At 43.1% G+C, this 24,724-nt stretch overlaps 1 protein-coding gene across 3 annotated transcripts in view; it reads left to right on the top strand.

Annotated features, from left to right (window-relative positions):
• LOC121883876 (trinucleotide repeat-containing gene 6A protein-like) overlaps window positions 1–22,093 on the top strand; it is a 39,843-nt gene extending 17,750 nt beyond the window's left edge. The window contains exons 4-26 of one of the 3 annotated variants that reach the window (XM_042392341.1): window positions 716–1,024; window positions 2,002–2,049; window positions 3,574–5,631; window positions 5,769–5,967; window positions 6,089–6,567; window positions 6,776–6,907; window positions 7,035–7,202; window positions 11,000–11,182; window positions 11,393–11,559; window positions 11,834–11,911; window positions 12,132–12,299; window positions 13,736–13,855; window positions 14,441–14,578; window positions 14,892–14,984; window positions 15,110–15,284; window positions 15,483–15,626; window positions 16,750–16,920; window positions 17,016–17,156; window positions 17,814–17,921; window positions 18,154–18,384; window positions 18,667–18,737; window positions 19,236–19,375; window positions 19,549–22,093. In XM_042392341.1, coding sequence (XP_042248275.1) covers window positions 2,004–2,049; window positions 3,574–5,631; window positions 5,769–5,967; window positions 6,089–6,567; window positions 6,776–6,907; window positions 7,035–7,202; window positions 11,000–11,182; window positions 11,393–11,559; window positions 11,834–11,911; window positions 12,132–12,299; window positions 13,736–13,855; window positions 14,441–14,578; window positions 14,892–14,984; window positions 15,110–15,284; window positions 15,483–15,626; window positions 16,750–16,920; window positions 17,016–17,156; window positions 17,814–17,921; window positions 18,154–18,384; window positions 18,667–18,737; window positions 19,236–19,375; window positions 19,549–19,897 — 5,559 coding nt within the window. In that variant the 5' untranslated portion in view covers window positions 716–1,024; window positions 2,002–2,003 and the 3' untranslated portion in view covers window positions 19,898–22,093. Of the gene's footprint in view, window positions 1–715; window positions 1,025–2,001; window positions 2,050–3,573; window positions 5,632–5,768; window positions 5,968–6,088; window positions 6,568–6,775; window positions 6,908–7,034; window positions 7,203–10,999; window positions 11,183–11,389; window positions 11,560–11,833; window positions 11,912–12,131; window positions 12,300–13,735; window positions 13,856–14,440; window positions 14,579–14,891; window positions 14,985–15,109; window positions 15,285–15,482; window positions 15,627–16,749; window positions 16,921–17,015; window positions 17,157–17,813; window positions 17,922–18,153; window positions 18,385–18,666; window positions 18,738–19,235; window positions 19,376–19,548 lie in introns of those variants that run through there. The other 2 variants (XM_042392340.1, XM_042392342.1) reach the window with 2 other exon arrangements.
• Window positions 22,094–24,724: the final 2,631 nt, after the last annotated feature.

Below are 24,724 nucleotides of genomic sequence, written 5' to 3'. Positions count from 1 at the left end.
TATTCTCAGGCAGGACACTGTAAGATGCTTTCAAATTAATTCATTCATTAATTAATGCAGTTAACTTTTTAAAATACCATTTATGTTAATTGCCAGTTATCTTTCATATTGTATTTCAGTGGACTGAGGACACCAGTGAATGGTTTGGCACACCATATACTGGAGCAAGAGACTGAAAATAGCGCCCCCTATTCTATTCATTTAATCGGGAATCGATTCGGACACCCATGAATCGGAATCTTAAGATTCCCAAAGATTCACATCCCCTGTAACCGCAGTTACTTAAGACTCCTTTGAGCAATTATCAATACCCTATTTTCTGTAGCTAGATGAGGCAAATCCTCCTGTCATTGCTCTATCACAAAGTTAGTAATTACTTTGAGTATTAATAACCGCAGGACATGGTCTGATCATAATTCGATTTCAAAATTAGTTTTCAAATGGGCTTTATGAGAAGTATCCAGGAAGAAAACAGAATTCTTTTTATTTATTCATTTGTGTGTATGTGTTATATCTCAGCTGCAGTGGATTGATATAAAAGCGGATGTATTCTGTGAGAAAGACAAGTGACATTTCAAAAATGCTGGTGGGGTGGATTGGTGATGTTGTGATTGAGTGATTCACAAGTTGAGTATTGTCTTTGAAGTTATAATAATGGGCACATACTGTATGTTGAATTAACCTTTTCCCCTCTTTTGTCTGTCTTTATCTGCAGTGCCAGAGCATACCAAGTCCAGGCAGAGTCCTAAATCTAAACCACGCCCCCCCTTCCCCCCTCCCACACACAAACACACACATTCAGTCTTCAGCACGTCCTCAGCAATGCCAAGGAGGCCTGATCAGCCTGCTGCCCGCTCTGAAAAGCCCTGCCTCTTCACCCCAGATCCTTGAGGCTGTGCCCTCTGAGCTTTAACAATTGACCTCCCCCTTGTCGACCTGGGAACCAGAGGTCACCTGTTCTCCACTCAACCCGGGGAGGCCCTCCTGCCCAGCCAGGAGCCGCAGCCACGTGCCGCACTCACAGGTAAATTATGAAAAGAAACAAAAGAGCGCAAGCAAACAAACTGTGTGTTACATTCAATTAAATCTGTCTCTAGTTGCATACAGAGACACTAGCCTACACAACCACACTCTGCCAGTAAGAAGTGTTGGATAAACAAGGACACAATTGTACAATTACATTTATAAATGGCAAAAAATGTTAAAATGTGTTGTTGCTCACAGATCATGATGTGGTTTGTCTCGTACTATCCTGAATAGTTGGAATAGAAGTTATCTAGTCTAATTAGCATATGGCTACAATTTATTCAGAATGGCAGCCTTTCTGAATGACATCCTTAACATGATTCACTTGTATTAAGACTAATTTGTGGCTTGTGAATTAAAACACATACAATTTTTTAATTTTAAGCAGCATTGAGGGGTTTTTTTTTGTTTTTGTTTAAACCGTTTCTAGTTTCCTGAAATTTTTTTGAAATATTTACAAACTTGTTGGTTGGCTCTGAGTTTATATCACAGCTGTAATATTCAGCAAAATAACTGGAACATTATCATTTTTTTGTGTTGTGCAGCCATACTGTCATCAGAAACAGTCTGAAACAGGTTGTGCTGAGGTGAAAAACATCCAAATCAACGATAAGCATTACCAAATTCAGCTCAGACAAATCACTGAGAACTACATGCTGAGACCCAGAGTTACTTAAATTCAAATGTTGCATTCATTACTTTGTATTACCATATGCATACACAACTAACTGCCAACTTAGGTTCAGCAACCAGCTGTGTCTCTCTACTAATACTCTTCTACTTGCAAGCTCTTCTCACTTTGAACCCCTCTGACTTTCACACTCGTTTTCTTTCTTGTTTGCTTGATTCTCATTGAATGATCTGTCTTAACTATTTCTTTTTGGTCATGCACCATCTCCCACTTTGTTTGTTTTCTGCCATTTTCTCTAACTCCCTCTAAGTCTGTTTGACAGTCTTTCCTCTCTCTGTTTCCAGGCATGGCTCCCATTCGGGATTCCGTCAGCCACTCCCCTAATCAAACAGGTGACTACACATTGCCTTCTTTCTTCCCCATTCCTCTGCATTTCATTCTTCCTCCCAACGTCTTACTTTGGCTCTCTGCTGAGAGATTGTCAGACTGGATAGACACAGTCTGACCTGACCTTGACTGATTATGTGTTTTATTCATGGCATATCAGAGAGACAGGGAGAGATGAATGAGTGTGAAAGGGTGCAAGAGGAGATTTGGCAACCGAATAGGATAAGCGCCACAGAGAGCTGGCAACCGTTTTATGTGAAAGTGAGAGACACTTCGAGTGAGATGGAGTAAGAGATGGGCTGCCAATTGGTTCGAGAGGCTCATGGTTGGTAGGTCACAGTTTTGGTCTCAGCAGCAGACAGCTGGTGAGGAAATGGGAAAGTGAAAACAGAAATAAACGGTAGATGTTTTCATGATGGAAAAATATGAGGACTTACCGTCAATTCTTAAATAAAAGCTGGTATTTATATGATAAAAGGGTGCTGCGCAGCCTCAGAGCCATTGCTTTGGGCATGCTGGTCTTTATACTGTAAGTCCATGGGACAGGGACATCAATAAAGGAAAATCTCTTCACCTCTAACACCATCTTTCTTCTTTTTGCTCGCAAACAAAAAACAAATGACTGTTTTTTGAGATACTCTCCTTTCAATTATTTGGTCTTACAACATTTCAAATCACCAACTTTCTGGCAAAAAACTGTGAAAGAAAAAATTCTATTTTGTCTATTTGGCAAAAAAACTACTATTGAGTCAACTTTTTTTAATATTGACTAACCTTGTTAGTTAGTTAGTTCACCTTCAAAGGATCTACCACTGCCAACACATTAAAAGACATCTATTGTGAGTTATTATCAACAACATCTTTATACATCAAAATTAGCTTACCACAGCAAATGAATGCAAGAATGCTGACAATAATATGCTGAGAATTTCTGTGGTACTGCAAATTCAGGTAGTCGCCATTATGACTGACTGAGTGTGTGCATAAAGACTATGAAACCAAGTCTGTATCTTTTTAGTCGCCACCACCATGTCTACTCCATTTCCTCCTCTCACTCACTCCCTCCATCCTTCCTCCCTCTCTTCACACTCATTTGCCATCTCCCCCATGCCCTCCATCTCTCCTCTCCTGCTGATCTTCGTCCTCCGCCTCCCTGAATCCTAGTTTATAGCTTTGGCATGCTTTTGGGTCCTGCTGTGGTGACAAAATGGTGGCAGCTGCGTCAAGGCTCACGCCTGGCGCTGATCACACCCTGAACAGTTGGACAGCTGAAGGTTGGAGGGAATGGAAGAATATAAAATCAACTGTGAATGGGAGGAAATTTAAACCACATCTGTTTTATCATTTCATTTTGTTTAATATAGTACATCTTACTGACATAATTTTTTGACAATGATAAATCAGTATCTTCTGTTAATGCTTTACTAAATTTACTCAGATTTTGTTTTTGAGCTACAAAAGAAATTCAATTTTTTAAAATCTCTAATATAACCTTTATCCTCTGCCATGTCCACCCTTCCTCTTTCCAGGTCTGGAGCATCCTGGCTTAGACTCGCAGTATGAACCTTCTCCCTGGTCCTCTGGCTCTCCCTGCAGCAGTGACAGCAACAGTAACTGGGGAAAAGTCCTAGTGGACGGAAGCACCGACAAACCCAACAACCCTTCTTCAACTAACTCTTCCGTCTGGCCCCCCTCCTCCTCTTCATTCTCTTGCTCCTCGTCTTCTTCCTCCTCTGGCTGTGGGTCAGGATCAGACCCTGAGTTGGCATCAGAATGCATGGACGCAGACTCTAGCTCCTCGATCGGCTCAGAGAAAAACCTCGCCGCTGTTGCTGTGACAACAGTGATGATGATGTCAGCAAATGCTTCTTCCTCTGTGTCTTCTACGACTTCTTCTCCCTCCTCTCCTATGGTGACTTCTGCCATGATGGTCGGCGTTTCAGTGAACGGAGACAGCAACGGCAACAGTCGTCAGGTTATTGGCGGAGGAATGGGAATCATCAGTGGTGCAAATAATGGAAATAATAACATCACCGGGCCCTCCCACTTCTCCGTCGCTGGGTCCAGCAGTATTGGCAGCAATAACATGGGTAACCACAACAACAAGCTTGTCAATAGTGGTGTATGGGGTACCCAGTCAGGCAGCAACATGATCACCACCGGCGGAAGCGCCCCCTGCATCAATGGAGGGTTAACCCAAAACACTTTAAACCCAAATGCCAACCACGGTGCCTGGCCACAGAATCCAACCCCAAGCCCAGTGTCCCAAGGCCAACGGCCTCCACAGGCTCAGGGGATGAGTTCCAAACTGGGTATAGCTCCCCAACAGGGCCCCTTGCTGGGCTGGGGTGGCATGGCAGCTCCAGACAACAGCAGTATGATGGAAGACACTGAGGTGAATAATGGTACAGCAAGCAGCAAGGTGTTAGGAAGCAGCAACAGTGGAAATGGTGGCCTGCAGCCTACCAACCTTAACACTGAATCCAATGGACCAAATAACACTATAATGATGAATACTACTACTACTACTACTAACGCCACAATGACCTCTAGTCCACCAAACTCTACCGCCTCACCCCAACTCAGCGGGGATTGTTCCTGGGGTTCCATTGGAGGAGGGAATGGGGGTCCGCTGGCCAATGGAAACCCCTCATCAGCCCCCCAGCACCCCCAAGGAGAGCTGGGGGGTCCTGGGGCCTTCGGTACGCCTTGGGGCACAACTACCTACCCTGGAGACAATTGTCCCCCAAATGCAGACACTGTGAACCCCCAAAACCCTGCCTTAATGCAGGCTGGGAACCCCCAAATCTCTTCTACTGCTGCTTACAAGAGTAATAATAACCACAATAACACTGGGGCTCCACGCTGGGACCAGGGGCCCGCCAATAACCCAAACCAGCCTCAGAGCAACTTGTCCTGGGGTGTTGGCTCGAATCAAATCCCAGCCTCTGCAGGCCAAACACCAGGAACTGGGAACCAAACTACAATGGGCCCTCCAGTAGGGATACCTCGCCCCTGGGGAAGCAGCGCGTCTTCTTCTTCCTCTTCCTCATCATCCTCTTCAACATCTAACAACAAGATGTCAAATGGAGAATGGGGATCAACAATTCCTGGTAACAACCATACAGATGCTGGAAGTCATAAAGGAAGTGCTGCCAACAATGGCTGGAAGAGCCTGGAGGATGACGCCATGGGCATGGGAGGCGGAGGGGGAGGAGGAGGAGGAAGCCATAGCTTAGGCAGTGTGACTGGAGGATGGGGTCGCTCTGGAGGAAGTGAGGGAAGCGGCGAGAGCTCCGGAGGCCGATCCAGCTCAGACAGAGACAGCAGCCAGCCAAAAGGGGTAAACCGCAGAAAAGGTACCCTTGCTCCAACAATAGTAACGGGTCTGAGCCGGGCCGATTTGGACCCAAGGGTTCTGTCCAACACTGGATGGGGACAGACACCCATACGGCAGAACACCGCCTGGGATGTCAATTCTCCTAACAATCAGCACCAGGGTCCCAGGGGAGATGAAAGAAAGCATAGCAGTGGAGGCTCCGGGTGGGGCACAGCAACACCGGCAGCTCCTTCCCAGACCTCTGGAGGTATGTGTGTAATCTGTATGAAGCTTGGCTCATCTGAATGCGTTTTAGGGACATCGACAGAAACATTGAAAATTAGAGGAAAAATTGGTATTGCAGAACCCAGCAAAATAATTGATCTCTCTTTCATGTATTTGCAGGTTGGGGGGGTGGGCCAGGTAGCTCAGGCCCAGATACAGGAGGCTCTGGCTGGGGAGAGCAGAGGTCAACCTCTGGGTGGGACAGCAAAGTCCCAGCAAGTGGAGGAGGTGGGCAGAGTGGCTGGGATGATGGATCCAGCTACAAGGGGAACAACAACAACAGTAACACTTGGAGCAACAACATAAACAAAGATGACAGGTAATTTCTGTCTGAGTATTATAGAAATACTGATTATAGAGATGCAGAAATGTTGTTTGCATTGAATATAATATATTTCTATTGTTCATTTTATACTTTACTAAACACCTTTTTTTTCCAGATCCAATACCTGGACTAATGCGCCCAAACCACAGCAGGGCTGGGGTTCCAGTGGTGGAAATGGAACTGAAGGCTGGGGTAGCAGTGGAGATAGTGCCAGAGCCAGGGCCAACAACCACTGGGGGGAACCCCAAAAAGGTGCAGGCTCAGTGGGCTGGGACAGCGACAGCGACCGATCTGGCTCTGGATGTTGGAGTGACCCAAGCCGAACCAACACCAGCAGCAGTAACACCTGGGTAGGGAGCGGAGGATCAAATACTCCAGACCAGAGCACTCCAAACCCAGGCTCCAACTGGGGCGACTCAGTCCACAAACCCAATCAGAGTAAGAGCCAGGGCTGGGGTGAGCCAACCACGAACAACCACGGAGCCCAGAACTGGGGTGAGCCGAATCCGAAGACCTGCAATGCCTCCAATGAGTGGGGAAAAGGTCCTGAATCCAACATGTCCAGAGGCAATCAAGGCCCTAACAAGCCCACAGGTAGTTATAAGTATTATTCATCAGAACCAATGACTGGGACAATCATTTCCCTTTGTTTATGAGCAAGTCCTCACTAATTTCATGCCTATTTGTTTAGTTATGTTTAGTAAGGAACACTATAGGGCACCAAATGTGAATTCTAGCTGAACTACAAGACTTATTAGTGGAAAGACATAAAATTGATGAACCACTTTTATTATTCCACCAGGCTGGCTGGGAGGCCCCATTCCTACAGGAGGTCAGAAGGAGGAAGTGGCGACTGGGTGGGAAGAGCCTTCTCCAGAGTCCATCCGTCGTAGGATGGAGATCGACGATGGAACTGCAGCTTGGGGAGACCCTGGTAAAATTGCTCAATCTACTTACATTTCTTCAAAAAGAGCTGTGCGAGGGACTGACCAGAATCATAGGAAATTTGAGGCTTTTCATTTTCAGCTGATGACTCACCATCTAATTAACTTTCCTCCTAGGTAAATACAGTGGCGGATCAGTCAACATGTGGAACAGGACTGGCCAATCAGACCAGGAGGCAATGGGCCCAGGCCCATCCTCTCAGCACCAGTCCCACCCAGCACACAACTCGATGCATCCTCCACAGCCCATGCAGCCTGTTGCCCAGGACAAAAGCTGTGCTTCTGGTAAGTTGGAATATGTATGCATGCATTTACGTCCACACACAATTCATGCACCCATATGTTGGTGACAGCAGGCAGAGGCTAGATGAAGTCAGGTTAATTGACTGTAGTTACTAATTATCGCCTTTTTATTACGAAAATACAATAAATATACAGTGGGGTCCAAAAGTTTTAGACCACTCTCACATTGAAAGTGGACCCTACTGTACATGTTAAACATAGTCTAAACAACCAATAAATGCACTAAATTTAAACTGTCCAATTTCAACATTCACACGATCTTTCTTACAGTTTTGCCTGTGAAAAAACAAATAGATGGACAGAAAAAATGGGGCATGTGCACAAACACCTAACACATGCATATATGTGAATAATGATGATACTAATACACTTACTCACTTAGTCCCTCTTACTCCTTCTTCACTTTTACAATGCTTTTGTATTTTTTCCATTGACCAATTATACAAACTAATGTCAGATGCCCTAAATAATTTTTTAAAAACAAAATATGATATAATGGGACTTCCTGCAGTAGTTTATAATGGAGACGGACTAGAAGTTTAGTTGATTCAGTAGATTCACATGATATCAAAATAATTTAATTGAAAACCAATACATAGGCTAGAGAAGACATGGGACTAAAAACATGTTTCCCCTTAAAATAACCTTGTTTACTGTCATTGAATAAAAGTGCATTCATGTTTCTAGTAAAACAATACATTAACCATCATTGCGGCATGTCTTGATTAACTGTACAGTGATGCAAGCCCCTGTACCCCACTAGCTGGCTACTCCATATCCTTATGGAAAGCCCTGCTCTCTTGAATGACAGTGTTTCAGTGAATTCTTATGCATGCTGTGACTGTGGATTGCATTACCTTTCAGATAAACATGGGTTCACCCACATTCTTTTTAGTTATGAGAGAATATTAAAATGCATATAAAAATGTAAAAAGTTACAAGGATACGAGTCAGTTCCTACAATGGTATGAGCATGTTAAAGCAAGCCTTCTAGTGCAGTGTGTAAGCCTTAGGAATGGATAAGAAGGTGCAAGACCCTCCAACTCACTCTTTTTTGAAATAAGGACTTCAAAGGATTTCGACTTAGACGGTGAAAACACAACAAGTTTGGATGCACTCACAAATGCATACAAAAGCATATACAATTTGCACAGAAGCATGGAGAAAAAACAAACACGTACAGCCATTCTCCTTCATCTCCCTACGGTGTTGTCTATGTTGAGGGCTTTTTGTAAAGCTGGTTGAGTCATCCCTTTGGAATGCTAAGAGCATCGATTTTTCTCGTCTCTCACTTGCCTTTTTTTCTCCTCCCTTTCTCTCTCACTCGCCAATTCTGCTTGCTGTAGAAACACAGGCTTTTGTTAGGTTTCAGAGAAATAGAGAGACCATGAGAGGGTAAAGGACAAGGTCTGGTGACTGAGTAATAGGAATGGGAAAACTAAAACGTGTAAGGAAGCTATTCTGTAGAAGTAGGCTGAGAGGGGGACTAGAGGGAGGGTTTATTAGGGTTATTCAAGGCTGCTCACTAGTGAGCTAAGGGGAGCTGCAAAGTGGATGGATAGGAAGGGTGGGGCGAAGTAGGCAGCTACTTAATGAGAAAAAAATCCGGTTGTAGATTTTTGCGAACACTGAAAACAGCAACATGGCAAATTAAGAGAAAATTATATAACAATAGAGGTATACTTGGACACAAAATTGAAAAATAGACTCACTCTTGTATATTCAGATGTTCTTTCTTAGGAATCCTTTATTTTTCAGTCTGTTGTGCTGGCAACTAAAATCTACAAATTGTCAAACACAGTCATATGCACACGCAGACACTTGTGTCTCGTTCCCTCTTTATTCTTCGATCACTGATGCACCTACATAGACAGGGAAACATAACAATAGATGCTGGCTAGGGTTATAGATTGTCAGTTGTTGTGTGTGTATATTTATCCGTGCAGTTGCATACAGCGTCCGAAATTAGCAGCCGCCAAGTGCCAAATGCAGGTGGATTTTCCGTTTGGCGAGTAAGTCTTAGAATGCTATCCGTCACACTGGCGGGTAAATGTTTGTACCAAAATAGTAATGTAATAAAATACCTGACACGATAGCCTCACAAGAAATTACTTGTGTTTGTCCCTATACAGTGTAGAAATGCGCACCAAATGTGTTTTTTACACGCGTCTAAACAGTGCTGCGAAACTGTAGGACTGCTTGAGATGAAGAAGAAGTACTTTATTGATCCCTGTGGGGAAATTGATCTTCTGCATTTGACCCATCCTCTACACACACACACACACACACACACACACACACACACACACACACACACACTAGGAGCAGTGGCAGTGCAGCACCCAGGGACCAACTCCAGTTCTTTTGCCAGTACCTTGACAAGAGTATTAACCCAAACATACATGTCTTTGATGGTTGGAGGAAACTGGAGCACTCAGCGGAAACCCACACAAACACAGGGAGAACATGAAAACTCCACACAGAAAGGACCTTGGATGGCCGGGCTTTGAACCCAGGACCTTTTTGCTGTGAGGCAACAGTGCTAACCACTGAGCCACCCTGCTACCCAGACCGTCTCAAGCGCCCCTAGTTTTACAGCACTGTTCACTGTACGGGACATCCGCTACTCTACATTGCAGCTTTCCGTTTAACTGTCACTTGCTGCTGGTCTGCTGCTTGTCACAGTATTCAACATATTACCTTGTTATGTCAATGAAATGTACTGAAACAAATGTATATGCGACACAAAAAGGCAATTTATTATTTAAATATGCTTGGCTGGTGGATCTTTTTCATCTACCAGTCCCCAATTTTGGACACTGATTGTGTGATTTTTGGAGTTTACAGTTAATGGATCTGCTTCAGTGTATGCATGTATATAACAATCTGTGTATATATGTCTACCTCTGTGTGTCTGTCTGTTTTAGCTGTGTGTGCATGTTTCTTTGTGTTTGTATGTGCATGCGCTTATGTTCGTGCATGCCCTGTCACATGAGGGACACTGGAGCCCGAGGCCACCCCATGATCTGTCCTATTTTTACAGGGAGGTATCCCTGGCATCTCCCCAAACGCCTCCTGTGGAGGGAGAAAGTAGCGGGTCAGGGTGGTCAGCTGTAACAGGAGCCTTTTGACCTCATACATACACACACACATCACATTTGAAAGTGTATAGAGACCCGCACACACATCTATACACCCACAAGAGTTAAAGTAAACAACACTTACATAAGCAAGTTGACGCAGGGTTCCCCAGGGACATGAACATGGCTCTCTCCTCAAGCTGTGTTCTCTGATTCCAGCAGAGGAAAAAAAACAATGAACTTGCAGCAGCATTGTAGTGTAAATATTAAAATGTAAGTCTGGTTCCAAGAGTGATTTAATGCCTCTACTTTGTCACCTTTTCCACTTGAAGCCACTCACCTTACAACTCTTGAGTGGCTAGACAAGCCTGATATGGCAACTCTGAATGGGGAGAGCTGTGATGCTGGCATGAAAACAAACAAATACCTTGATAAATGTGGCTTCATTACTCATACGTTATGTATTACTATATGAATATTCAGCTGTGCACAGGTTGCAGTGTCGAACTAAACAAGGTTTAGGTGTGTTCTGCCAGCAAAAATTAGACTTCTGATACCTGCCTTTGGCCTCAATAATAAAAGACAATTTAAAAAGAAGTAAGCAAATACTGTTAATGTTTAGTTTAAGCTATCGGTTCAAGACTTAACCTCTGAATGTATGTCCTCATTCTAATGTTACTTTCCTCTCTTTTCCTCTAGGTTGGGGTGAACCTTACCCCCAGCAGAAGGAGTCCTCAACATGGAGGGAGCCCAGCTCTGCTCCGCCCGTGACAGTGGACAACGGGACGTCTGCATGGGGGAAGCCCATGGACACCAGCTCCAGTTGGGATGAACACGCCAGGGATAGCAGAGAGACTGGATGGGGCGGCCAGCATAAGTCTGGTAGGTGCACACATGAAATTGAATATTCCTCAAAAATCTCGTTCTGAAGAGAATTATGATGTTAAAATTATCTGCAGTCCTGACAGTGAACTCTGACCTTTCTGCGAAGAGTAGCAGGAGAGAGAATTTTCCTGTAGGAAAATGAACAACTGAATTGTATACAATCACTCGCTGATATTCAGTTTCTTCCTTTCCCTCCCTCCTCAGTAGCTCCAGGTCCCAAGCCCATGGAGACGTGGTGTGGTGAGGAGGTGTCCATGAGCAATAGCTGGGACCAGGAAGAGGAGGTGGAGATTGGCATGTGGAGCAACAGCCAACAGGACAACAGGTCCCATGACCAAAACACCTGGAACTACAAGCATAAAGGCTCCAACAAGGTCTGTCACCTTAGCTTTGCACATTTGTTCATCACAAAAAATGAAAACATTGACCCCTGCTTTAACCAAACACTTGCTGACATTAAAGAAAAGCAGTTTAATGTAAAGTTTGTTCTTTTCTTAACCATGTGAGTTCCTGACAGAAACAGCAGAAGTCTCAGTACAAAATAAAGGAATGCTTGAAATTTAAATGGTTAAAAAGGCAACCCTGCTAATGCTTCAAGTGTCTACAGTATATTGTATATTATAAATAAATGTATCTGCTGTGTTTCAGATGAACAAACCAGTCAACAAACAGGATGAACCCTGGATGAAACCCTTCATCAACCAGTTCAACAGCATGAACTTCTCTGTAAGTACTGATTCCCATTGTGCGTTAGTCATCTCTAAATGACTGTGTTGTTCTGTTGTCTACAAAACCTTTATGAAAAATGTGTTGGAAACAAAAACAAACCATGTTATCGTAGCACTAAAGCTATTGTTGCAGCCGACTTATGATTTTTGATGATTGTGTGCAATATTTATGCTTTACTGTTTCTATAATCCCATTTTCTTGTCTTGTCCCCTTTCAGCGAGACTCTCCTGACGACTCCATGAAAACAGGAGGAGGGATGGTGCAGGACAAGCGTATGGACATGGGCGGTATGGGAGACTTCAATGGAGTAATTGGGAAGAATCCCGGGTCTCGACACCAGCTCCACAAGGAGTCTGCCATGGATCGCAGCCCTTACTATGACAAGGTATGCAGAAACACTGCTGTTAGCTGGGTCTTGTAGCGGTGGGGGTAAAATCATTAGTGGATAGAGGTTTGGTCAGTCTTTCTGCCATTGTGGTGATCATGAGGTAGGTCTAGAGAGTGAGAGTCTCTGCAGACATGTTGTCTGTAAGCTGCCGATTGTCTGCTGCTCTCAGCCCTGTTGCGCCCCACAGTGGTTGTTTTAACACACTGCATTTGATGTGTAGGCTATTGAAAGGGATGTTTCATTTGATACTTTCTGTTTGCATGACCTTGTATCTCATCTCACCTTTACGAATTATCAGTTATGCTTTGTTACTTATGAGCAACAAAAACAAATGAAAGATGATCACTAACATGCTTAATTCAGGGTTTGAAGTTTTCAGGCACCATGCCTGATTTCAGGCATAAAGCAGTTTGAAATTAATATAATACTTAATTCAGTACATTGTACATATTTCCTCCTGGAAAACTTTTCAGGCTCACAAATTGTTTCTTGCTTTAATCCCTGTTAATTGTTTATAATGGCAATTGACGGTTTTGCAAATGATTTGTAATTAGGCTTTAGCACAGTAATGATTCATTCCCTTTCATAGTTCTGTAGAAAGCTGCCGTGGGTTTGTTTGGCTTTGCTGCTTTTCCTTCTGCGCCTAAAGCTGCTTGCTCTCCTCTTTCACGCTTTCCTTCACTGTTCACTCTATCTTTCTGTCTCCACATTTCTCTCTCCTCCTACTCCCTTTTTCCAAAATTAACTCTTCTTCCTTTTCTCCTTCCCTCTCTGCCTGATGATGTGCTTCCTGTCCCTCTATGCTTGCCGTCCATCTGCTGTGCACCTGGCCTTGCTTCTGCAGCTGTCTGTTTCCCCCTCTACTTACGATAGTCCAGCTTCTGATGGACTCTCCTCCAATCAAAGCGTGAGCTTTTCCCCTTCCAATTCTGCTCAGCCTATCCCTTGTCTCGACTCTGGGCCATCTCCTGCCCACTCTAGTCCTGGGGCTGCTCGGCAGGTGAGTGCTGAAGGATGAAGAGGATGTTTTCTCTTGGTCCTGAGCCTATGTGTCTTATGTTCTGCCAAATACTCTTGGGATACTAATATCTATCACTTAATGTAAAGAAATGGAGATGAACTGAATCAGTGTTTTGCCTGCATTTTATATAGATGGAACTCCAGCAGGTTACTCATCAAAAAGCTGTTGAGATGTCATTTCCCACAATTATCTGGAATTTAATTTGTGATTGTACTCACTAACGACTTCACTTAACAGCCTGTGGTCACAAAGTCATTAACAGATGGTTTAGGATTGGTTGTTTGTCTTGTGTTACGTTACATTGAATGACAAAAAGTTGTTTCTTGACAGTTGTTTGACCATTACAACAATGTGTGTGTGTGTGTGTGTGTGTGTGTGTGTGTGTGTGTGTGTTTGTGTCTTCCTTGCTTAGAATGTAAACCCTATGTTGGGTGGCAGCAGTGTAGCACAGGGCCGTGGCGGCCCCCAGTCCCAGGTCCCCCCCCAACCCAACCTTCGTAACCAAGTGCCTCCGCCCATCCTGCCCTCTCAGGTAACACACATACACAAAAAACATTTCTTGTTTTCATTTCATTGATATTTCTTTAACTGGGCTGCAACACAGCTGCCATTGCTCTACTGCTCATTATGTTTTAGACCAAAAAGATTTCATCTCATAATTTTAAATGTTGTTAGTGCTTGAGAAAAGGTAGGAAAATGCCATGTCTGTTAGGAAAAGAGGGATGATCCAGAGGACAAAAACAGTAAAAGAATCATCTCATTAGTTGATCATTTGGGTTATTTTATTTGCAATCAGTGATGTCAATCAAATGTAATGTAAGAACCTCTGGCAAACATTAGTTTGTTTAGTCATCAATTCGTTATGTAATTATTGACATTGACAATTTTACAATGTAAAACAATTTCTAGATAATGGTGAGACACCTGCTGAAGAAGATGTAAGAGAGAAACTGCATTTTCCAGCAGAAGTCTTCAACCAAACATACTAAATATGTTATTAGTTTTGCCATCCCCTTTCACTCTCTCCTGCTCTTGTTTTATTTGTGTTTAACATAAAATAAAAAAAAAACTTGAATGTCATAATGGCAACTAAAACCAAAATCTTGTCTGTGTTCAGGTCCCTCCATCCCTGTTGAAGTACCCAGGAGGTAACGGAGGCCTGAACCCTCTGTTTGGCCCTCAGCAGGTGGCTGTGCTCAACCAACTCTCCCAACTCAACCAGCTGTCACAGCTCAACCAGATCAGCCAGTTACAGGTAGATTGATGGAAACACTTGAACACACACACATACATACAGGGATGGAAAAAAATGAAATAAAAATTTCTGGTGTCAAAATATAGCATGGTTTTAGTTTTATATTCAGTGCTGTGTTGCACTGAGATGCTGATGTTAATTGGTGCAGTTTGTAAGCAACAAAGATGAGACACTTGAAACTGTATCGGAGTATTCCAAGATCCACATTTATAGTACCTAACTAACTGACAAGTGCTTATTTCTGTGAACTGAAAAGAGGCAGATCAGCTTTTATTTACTTTTTTCCCCCACTTTTACCTTTCTCTGTCCACAGCGTCTTCTCCTCCAGCAGCAGCAACAGCAGCAGCAGCAACAGCAGAAGGCTCAGAGCCAGAGAGCCATGCCTGTGGGACGACAGACTGAACAGGTGTGTGTTTGTCCCTGAATCCTGCGTCATTTTAACCGCAATTTAAGAGTTTTTATTCCAGGATACTTTAGTGTGTTTAGTGTCTTTGGGGTTGCCTCATCAGTTGTTTCATCTCCTGTCCTTAGACACGTCCTATTGGTTCGTCTCCATCAATGATGCAGCCGCCACGACACCTGGACCCCTCCCTGCTGAAGCAGCCCCCACCCCTCAAACCGTACATGGATAACTACATGTCCCACAATACCCCTGACATGCAGAAGGATGCTGCCGCTCTTGGATCCTTCAGCAACTTCCCTTTAAGTATGTTATCTAACTATCATCTCACTTACATGTACAGTACCAATTAAAACTTTAGACTTTCTCATTCAAGGGAATGTAAAATATTTATTATACAATGTATTTGAATGATGTAAATTATTTTGTTATGTCACTAAGTGAGTGACTGACATTTTTTTTCTCTCTCTGCTATTTCCTCTATTCCTCCATCCTTCCCATCAGGCTTGAACTCTAACCTGAATGTATCCCTGGACATGGGTGTTGGTGGTGGTAGTGGTGGTGGAGCTGTGAACTACAAAGAGCCACCCCAGTCCAGACTGAAGAAACTTTGGGCTACTGACCCTCTGGAGCAGAACAGCAAACCTGGTACAGAAGAACCTGTTTGTTTTTGTGACAGTACATGCTTGTAGCATCAAGCTAGAAACAGAAAGGGCCCATTTTTATTTTAAAGAAACGTTTGTTATATATGTGAAAACAGCTGATAGATTTAGAAAATATAATTTATATAAATATAATTTTGCAGTTTTCTCGAATGTAATACTAATTCATTTCATTTCAAATGATCATATCAGCTTAACAATTTGAGTGAAAAGTTGAATCTTTGAAAAATGTAAATGAATTTCAGAATATCTTAGTATTTAGTATGTCCCCCTTTTGCTTTAAAGACAGTATGCACTCGAACTGGCATGGACTCCACACGTTTGTGCAAAACCTGATGACCCATGTTATCCCAGCATGATTTGACAATGTTCCAAAGAGCTTCTTGTGATGTCACAGAATACTTTGTTTTCTCAGTCTTCAACTGAAACCATAAATGTTCAATGGGGTTGAGGTCAGGTGACTGTGGAGGAAAGTCCATGACTGTCAGGACTTCTTGGTCTTCAGTATTTTTTGCAAAGCTTTGAGGTGCATTTGGGGTCATTATCCTGCTGCAGTATGAATCCCTCTCCACAAAGATGCAAACCAGAGGGTAGAGCATGTCTCTGTATCCCTGTGTCAACTCCAGAGTAGGCAAAACACCCCCAGACTTGAATATTCCCATCACCATGTTTCACCGTTAGTTTGATACACTGCAGTATCATCCTCCTGTTTGTCTCCTTACATACACCCTTCTGTTACTTCCATAAATGCCAAACTTGGATTCATCAGTAAATATTTCTTACCCCATCCCCAAGCATTTGGTCTTGTTTCTTCTCCTGAGAATTGGATATTAGATATTTTCAATGTGGTCTCAGACTATTGGACCCCACTATATATACTTTGTGGCCATTGAAACCTAGTTGCCAGCCTTACATGATTAAAAAATAAATGATGCAAATATGCTGATATGTTTTTTAAAATGATCCTTAAGAAATTTAATAATTGTTGAGTTATTGTGATGGCATGGTGGTGTAAACTTGTTGGATCCTTGCATACAGTAGTATAATCAAACCAATTGGTTTTAGTTTATGTGATTGTATCTTTACAGCTGTGTGCGTTCGTCCCACAGGTGCTATGTCGTCTGGGCTGCGTCTGGAGGACTCTCCCTTCTATGACTTCCTGTCTCCTGGCCCATCTCCCCTGAGTCCTCCCGGCCAATCAATGGGCTCGGTGGGCGATGGCTGGCCGCCCCGTGCCAACTCCCCCCCGCCCCATGGAAACACTGTCACCTGGCCCCCAGGTACACCAGCGTTCACATATAAAAACACAAATAGAAGAAAGGTGTTTGCATTGAAAATTGCTAATTGCTGTGTGTGTGTGTATTTGTGTCTGTAGAGTTCCGGCCCGGGGAGCCTTGGAAAGGTTACCCCAACATTGACCCTGAGACTGACCCTTATGTGACCCCCGGCAGTGTCATCAACAACCTCTCCATCAACACCGTCCGCGACACAGACCACCTCAGGGACAGGAACAACGGTAGGTCACACACATGGCAGAACATGAACACAGACTAAGGTTGAGTTTTGTTCACTGGTTACATTTTGTTTCTGGTACTAAGTTGGTAAATTCCAATCTTTTATCTCCTTTTTTCTTTTCATTAGCAATTATCACCATGTAAAACTTTAAGGCAGTGAGCTTTTCCTTTTTAGTTTTAGCAGTTGAAAGGACAACTATTACTGGCTCGACTGTAGCTAACTCATTCATTTCATCAGTTGGTTGGTGATGCCAGGAAGCCACTGTTTGCTCGACTAAAGATCGTTTGTTAGAGAAAGAAACACCACTTTGTACAATTTTAGGGATGTCTTTTCCTGAGTGGTAACTTGTTTTCAATGAAATTGTAATATTAAAACAACTGCTATGCTGTTGAGATGTCATTATCAGGTTGTAACTGCAGGTGGATTACAGTCTTTCTGCCCATTACAGATCTCAGTTCAGTCTTAATGTTTTACGTCTTGTATATCAAGTTATATATAATTTTTGTTGCATAAAAATGTTGGAATACTAAAACTGAATATATCCAAGAGATTTGAAAGCATTCGAGTTTTAGGAGCAGTTTAGATGCTGGATTCAAATTTTTAAAACAACAACCTAAACACACTGACATGCACTAACCCTTCTCTTTATGTCGCTCAGGGCCATCCTCATCACTGAACACCACGATGCCTTCTAACAGTGCCTGGTCATCCATTCGTGCCTCCAGCCACAGCGGTTCCCTCACCAGTACAGCACAAAGCACTTCAGGTGTGCATTCCTTCTTGTAATTCAGCTCTTGCAATCTTTTCCAATTTCCTTCACCTCTCAGGCCGAATCATCTCAACGAACTTTAAAACGTTAATATGTCGAGTATATCCAGAGTGACAACAGTCAAATCAAATCACATTGATAGATGAGAGATAAATGATTAAATTAAAACCTACAGACCTCCTTTCCCTTGATGTAAAAGGTTTCACTTTGCTGTCCTCTGTCCTTGCAGCCAGACCCAGTGAGTCAAAGTGGTCTCCCAGCGGCGGTTCTGTGTCTAACTCCTCCCTGGCCCATGAGCTGTGGAAGGTCCCCCTGCCTCCCAAGGCGCTGTCTGTGGCGGCCCCCTCCAGACCGCCACCCGGCCTCACCAGCCTGAAGCCCAGCCCTGCCTCCTCCAGCTGGGACAGCTCTGCCCTGAGACTGGGGGGGTGGGGCTCCACTGAGTCCAGATACACACCTGGTGAGAAAGGAAGGAGACACATACATTATACAGCTACCTGTAGTACTGTTTATGTTCCAGTAACTGGGAACTGTATTTGTCATTATTCTGTCACACAAAGGAAAAATGACTGACTTTTTTTTTTTGGTGTATAAATGCAGGAAGTGCTCTAGATGTGAGACAGTTGCTGTATTTCATCCATGTTACATGGCTAGACACTTCTAACATGTACCTCTGACTTGTTATACCTTTTTATATTTGCACTTGTGCATTTTATCTAAATTCCACTGTGTGTGTTGGCAGGTTCCAGTTGGGGTGACAGCAGCAGCTCAGGGAGAACCCAATGGCTTGTTCTGAAAAATCTCACACCTCAGGTACTCCAACAAACACACACACACACAAATATATAAATGCATGTGGTATGTGTAGCACTCTTATTACAGGAGTTCATCACACCTTTAGATATTTCCCCTCTTTCCTCTGGTGAGTGAAGTGACACTACGTTACATTATGCTCCTGCTGAAAACAACAACAGTTCTTGTGGAGAAGCATGGAAAAGGTCTATAAATCCAAAGTAAAATGTAACATTTAATCTGTGTAGAAATTAGTATTTTAATGTTTTTATAATTTGTATTTCTAACTGAACAACTTTCAGTGTTTTCTCAGTGTTTGAGCCATGTTTTTCAGTTGTCTGTCTCATGCACAGATATGCTTCATTTTTAGTCAATACAGCTGTGTTTACAGGCTTCACTTGTGCTGTTTGTGCGTAACCATAACCGGAAGCATATTTTTGTGCTTCAAGTGTATTTTCTTCTATTTTATGTGCATGCAACAAATTGTTTATCCTCTGTCTCTGTGTGTTTGTGTCACAGATTGACGGCTCTACCCTGAGGACCCTGTGCATGCAGCACGGCCCTCTGATCACATTCCACCTCAACCTGCCGCATGGTAACGCTGTGGTATGCTACAGCTCCAAGGATGAGGCTGCCAAGGCCCAGAAGAGCCTGCACATGTAAGGACATCACACATACACTCTCAACCTTTCCCTTATAGTTCTGTATTAAAGCAACCATTCTGTATTTAAAGGTCATAATGGCACTTTTAACTAGCTTGTTCAGTAGTTCACTCAGTTCTGCTCCTGAAGCTGATGGCATCATTACTCACTGTTGTATTGTATCTCTGCAGGTGTGTTTTGGGGAACACTACTATTCTGGCTGAGTTTGCCAGCGAGGAGGAAATCAACCGTTTCTTTGCACAAGGGCAGTCATTGGCCACTTCCTCCTCTGGCTGGCAGGCCATTGGCTCCTCTCAGAGCAGAATGGATCAGCCCCACCCCTTTCCCAGCCGCGCTCCTGAACCTAACCAATGGAACAGCAGCGATCTCCATAGCTCCTCCCTCTGGGGCGGGCCCAACTATTCCAGTAGCCTGTGGGGGACACCCAGTGGCACCGAGGCGGGGAGGATCAGCAGCCCTTCTCCAATCAGCTCCTTCCTCCCGGTGGATCACCTGACAGGGGGTGGGGACACCATGTGAACCGCCTGCCAATCAAACAGGTTGGGGGAAGGGTCAGTAGAGAATTATCAATAATCAGCAGAAGAAAATATTGAAAAAAAAAAAAAAAAAGTAGTTATAAACGCAATGGCACTAGTTGGACTCTTTCTCACTTACAAGATATTCAACAAAACGGGGTCTCCCCTGTGGAAAACAAGTTACGTTTCTCTCTCTGCACATATGTCCACTTTGTTTTAGCCCAAAAACATATCAGTCGGAATACTTGAATCATGCAGGCCAATTCTATAATGTGAACGGATGGATATTTGCTTCCAGGTAGTGCTCTTTCAGACCGAAAAAAGCTTCAATCGAGCTCATTATTATATATATATTTTTTGTTTCATTCGTCATGTTTATTTGAATTCCAATTCTTTTTATTTTTAACGTTTTCTTTTTGTTTTCGTTTTTTTTTTTTTTTTTTTTTTGCATTTGTTTGCTGACAATGTTGGAGAATGAGCTTTTTTAACTTTGCACTGAATGTGGTTTTTTCTCAGTATATATAATCTGCAATATAGAGGGAGCAGCCAGTTTTTCCAGTGTAGCTGTTTACTCATTGAGGTCCTTACCGTATGTGTGTATGCGTGTGCACGCGCACGTGTGTGTGTGGAAGTACTTTGTGTGTGTGCGTGTGTGTGTGTGATTGCGTGTGTGAGAGTATGTGTGCGCTCCTCTCTGCCTTGGCACGCCTACCTTACTGCGTTGTCGTGGAGTTCAAGATCAACAGATAGTTAAAAGAAGAATAAAAGCTGACTTAGGAGGATTATCTGGTGATAGTAAAAGTGACATTAAAAAGTATTGCACCAATTTTGTTTTAAAACTAAAGAACGTTGAGCTCTGCAGTGCAAAGGACTGTAGCCGCAGCTGGGACTAGCAAGCCCCGCTCACCCTAATGTAGGGGGGCAGGGCCTATCTAGCAAGCCCTCCCACAAGCCCCCTAGTGGGCAGGGGGGGAACAGCACTTTCAGAATAGGCTTTCAATGTTTTGGAGGTGCCACACTGCAACCTCTTGTTTACAAGACTTAGGAGGCGGAACGTGTGTTCATTCTTCATTTTAAAGAGAAGATGGAATAAAACAGAAAATACACAAAAAAATAAAGATAAAACGAAAAAAAAACCTTTAAAAAATGTATAAAACGAATAGAAAAATGACAAAAAAATTTAAACTCTTATTGAGGATGAAGACGATGCTTTGTAACTCTGGGAATTCGGATCAGTGTTTTTGGCCATGGCGTTGGTTATTTGAACTATTCCTCTTTGTCTGCTAAATAACCAGCAATGGTTCTCAGGAAATCAAGCCAGTTTTCCCCCCCTTGTAGTTGAATAAAAAAAAAAACTACTACTCCTTGTAGGAAAGGAAAATCCAACTTCTAGCACTGAAAACTATGTATAGGTCTGTAAGTTTTTTTTTTTTTTCTCTGCCAAATAACTGCTTTAAGCTGGAGAAGCTCAACACACTGCTTTCAATATGCTGTCTTTTGAGGGAGGGGGGGTCCTTGAGTGTGTGGGGGTTGGAGGACGGGCTTTATAAATCCCAACGCTCCCTCTCTCCTCCTCCTCCTCCTCTCCTCCACTCCTCCGCTCCACTGATGTAAAAATCAAAAGTGGGGAGTGTTTATTGTGTGAGTGTGTGACTGTCAGTGGAAATGTTCTGTCTTGTCGGACTTATAAACCAAGAGAAAGGCGAATCTGTATCTATGCATACTGTAGCCTCTCACATGGCCTACAGAGAGGCGTTTTTTTTTTTTTTTTTTCTTTTTCTTTTTTTTCCCGTGTCTCACAAAAAATGTTTTAAATGTTTCATTAAGAACAACAAAATGCGAACTATGACTTGCTTTTTTTTTTCTTTTTTTTTTTTCTTTTTAATCGCTCTCATTGCCACAAATGGTGTTTTGAAAAAAAAAGGAAAGAAGAAAAACTTTACAAATCTTGTTTTGGTTGAAGATAATATTTTAACAGTGCAAAAGTCGTCCACATTTCATTGCCTTGATCCTAATTGTGTCCGAAGATGCAACAACAAGTCAAGTGGCTTCTACCTGTTTACAAATAGAATATGATTGTATTGTTGAACTGTTTTTTTTTTTTTTCTTTTTTCTTTTTTTTTCTTTTGGGAGGGGGAGGGGGGGGGGTACTCATCTGAAGTTCTTGACCTGATGAATCGTGTGTGTTTGTGTGTGTGTGTGTGTGTGTGTGATAGGATACTCTGTACCGGCAGATGTGAGTTCTACCGCTGGAGGGGAAGGGGTTTAAGGGAGGGAGGGCGGGGGGCTGCATGAGTGTGGGAGAACAGCGTGAATGTAAATCCACCAGTGGTGTTTGTCGACAAGATACACGTGTGAAATAATAGATTTTACCTATCTAGCAGTGATCGTGTAGTTACTATGATGCACAAATATTCGGGGAAAAACAAAAGCTTCAGAGAGTGCGTGAACGAGAAGTCAGCATTAGCGCGAAGCCATGGACCTTAATTTCTTTTCTTCATTGTGAAATTATTCTGTGTTAAGCCTGTTGTGTGTGCGTGTGTTTTCCCCCTCCGATATAGGTTTTTATTTCAGAAGTACTACAAACGTTGGCTTTAGTTGTGTTTTTAAGTTTAGTCGTGAATATTTAACAGCTTCAAAGCATATGTAGTGAGACAGAATCTTGAGTATTAGCCAGACTTGACAGTGGTGTGTGCCAGTATTGAACTGCTCTCTACCAAATAATTCAATCATACAAAAGATTAGTTTACTTAATTCCAGATTTTTTTTGCTTAAACTATATATATATCTCTTATTTGTGTTTTTTTTGGTCTTGTTTAACAAATGTTATCAAGTGGAACATCTGAACCATGTTTGTCATTTGTTTTTTGAGTAACTTAATTGACAAATTGAACTGAGGAGCCTTGGATTTTGCACTTGGGTGGATTAGAGGAAAAGGCAGAGCGAGTGGGGAGCAAAGCCGAGATGGAGGGTCAGACAGGCGGCGGCAGTGTAGTTTGGATTTTCAGGTCTGTCTGAGGGAGAAGGTGTGTCTGTGACAGTATTGTGACAGGGTAAAGTGTGTGTGTCTACATGTTCTCAACTGAAGTGGAAGGTGTGTGTGTGTGTGTGTGTGTGTGTGTGTGTGTTTGTGTGCGCTGTGACTAGAGAAGATGGTGCTTTTGTTGGTCCCAGTGAGGGAGCGAGAGAATAGGGAGGGTGTGAGTCGTCCTCTCCAGGTTTACCTCTCCCTGTTCACTGGGCCGGCCAGTCAGTCGGCGACCTCGCCACGCCGCCTGCACTGAGCCAGAATGTAGCTGAAAACGGTTTTTAAAAAAAAAAAGTTATACGTGAAGGCCGAAGCCTCGATCCGCCTTCTCCGGCACCTGATCAGCCTCAAAAAAAAAAACATGGAACCACCGCACAGAAAATCAAATACAGCAACCGACGCTCGTCGTTTTTTCATATTTGAATAAGTATTCAACTACTGTTTTGACCACACCTGGTTGTCATGATGATAGATTGGTGGCTGTTGCCGTGGAGATGCTCGCATCTTGAGCTTGACTGAAACGAGGCGAGGCTTCTCATTGGCCTGTAGTGACTCAGGCAAAGGGGAAGTGACTTGTGATCGGCTGGTTCTTCCTGGCTTTTCAGGGACACAGGGTTACACTTGCCTCTTTGCTGGCTTATCCAGGATCAGCTCTCCCTCTCCAACTCCTAAGCTTAACTACAGGAGAGGAAAACGCAAAACTGACAGGAGGCAAGTTAACTCTAAATAGTCTTTATTCCCTTTCCGCTCTTGATGAAATTATTTTACACTTCGTTCATTCTGATTTTAGCTATGCGTCTTTCCTAGCGCTGACGTGGGAGCAGTTTTGTCCCTCCTCAGTATCCTTATTTTAACCATTAGCGGGACAAAACTGAGCTCTGGTCAGCAGCTCAGGAGGCAGCATTGCTCTGCTGTTAGAGAAGGGACAAGCAACGTCTGTAAAACGCCTCTCATTAATGTTCATGTTACTGTTTAGGTTCCCAGCTTAAATCTCGCTCTGTTTCCGTCTCGTCCGATCTACTGTTAGTGTCAGAGTGTGTGTGTTTGTGTGTGTGTGGGAAGATGCAAAAACCCAGTCTCGTGCAGAAAAAGTGTATGTTCGAACACATTATCATGCCAAATTGAGGAGGGAGGGTGAGAGGGAAGGAAAGGGATCGATACTTTTTTTGGGAGGGGGGGGGGGGTGGGGGGGGGGAGGGGGGTTGTTGTCATGTATGTGTGTGTATGTGTATTTAAAAAGCTGGACAATGTTAAATGCTTGAAGAAAAATGTCATTTGCAAAAGGATGATGTGAGGAAAACCTTTTTCAGTAAGTGAAAACCACCACGAGCAATGTACAATCCCCAGGGCTGCCAAGCAGCTTCCCGACAGGGCCAGAAGAGGGGAGGAAGGAAGGAAAAGAGTGTAGGAGAGGAGGGAAGCTGGCTGGTGATACTCTACTACTTTTTAATATTTAAGAAAAATAATGTGACTCTTTGTTTTTCTCTTGACTTAACTATCCTGTGAGCAAATGCTATATTATATCATAACACACACCCAACGGCTCCTACTGTCGATCAAAAGCGCTAAGGCTATTTTTTTTGACTTTACACACATTAAAAAAACAAAAAAACAAAAAACAAAACAAACAAAAAAAAAAACAAAAACAAAAACTGTGAGAATCTGCTGTCTTTTTTGTCATTTTACATTTAGTATGAATACACACAAACCCTGAAAAGCTTTAGTCTAACCAGCACAAAGATGTGGGTGGGGCGGGTGGGTTACCGGGGTGGGTACAGCTTAGAGGGGGCGGGGTGGGTGTCG

This window comes from Thunnus maccoyii, chromosome 18 (assembly GCF_910596095.1).
Source record: "Thunnus maccoyii chromosome 18, fThuMac1.1, whole genome shotgun sequence".
In the NCBI taxonomy this organism is placed as follows: Eukaryota; Metazoa; Chordata; class Actinopteri; order Scombriformes; family Scombridae; genus Thunnus; species Thunnus maccoyii.
Note: the sequence above shows the minus strand (reverse complement) of the source record. Positions and strands in the feature narration are given on the sequence as shown.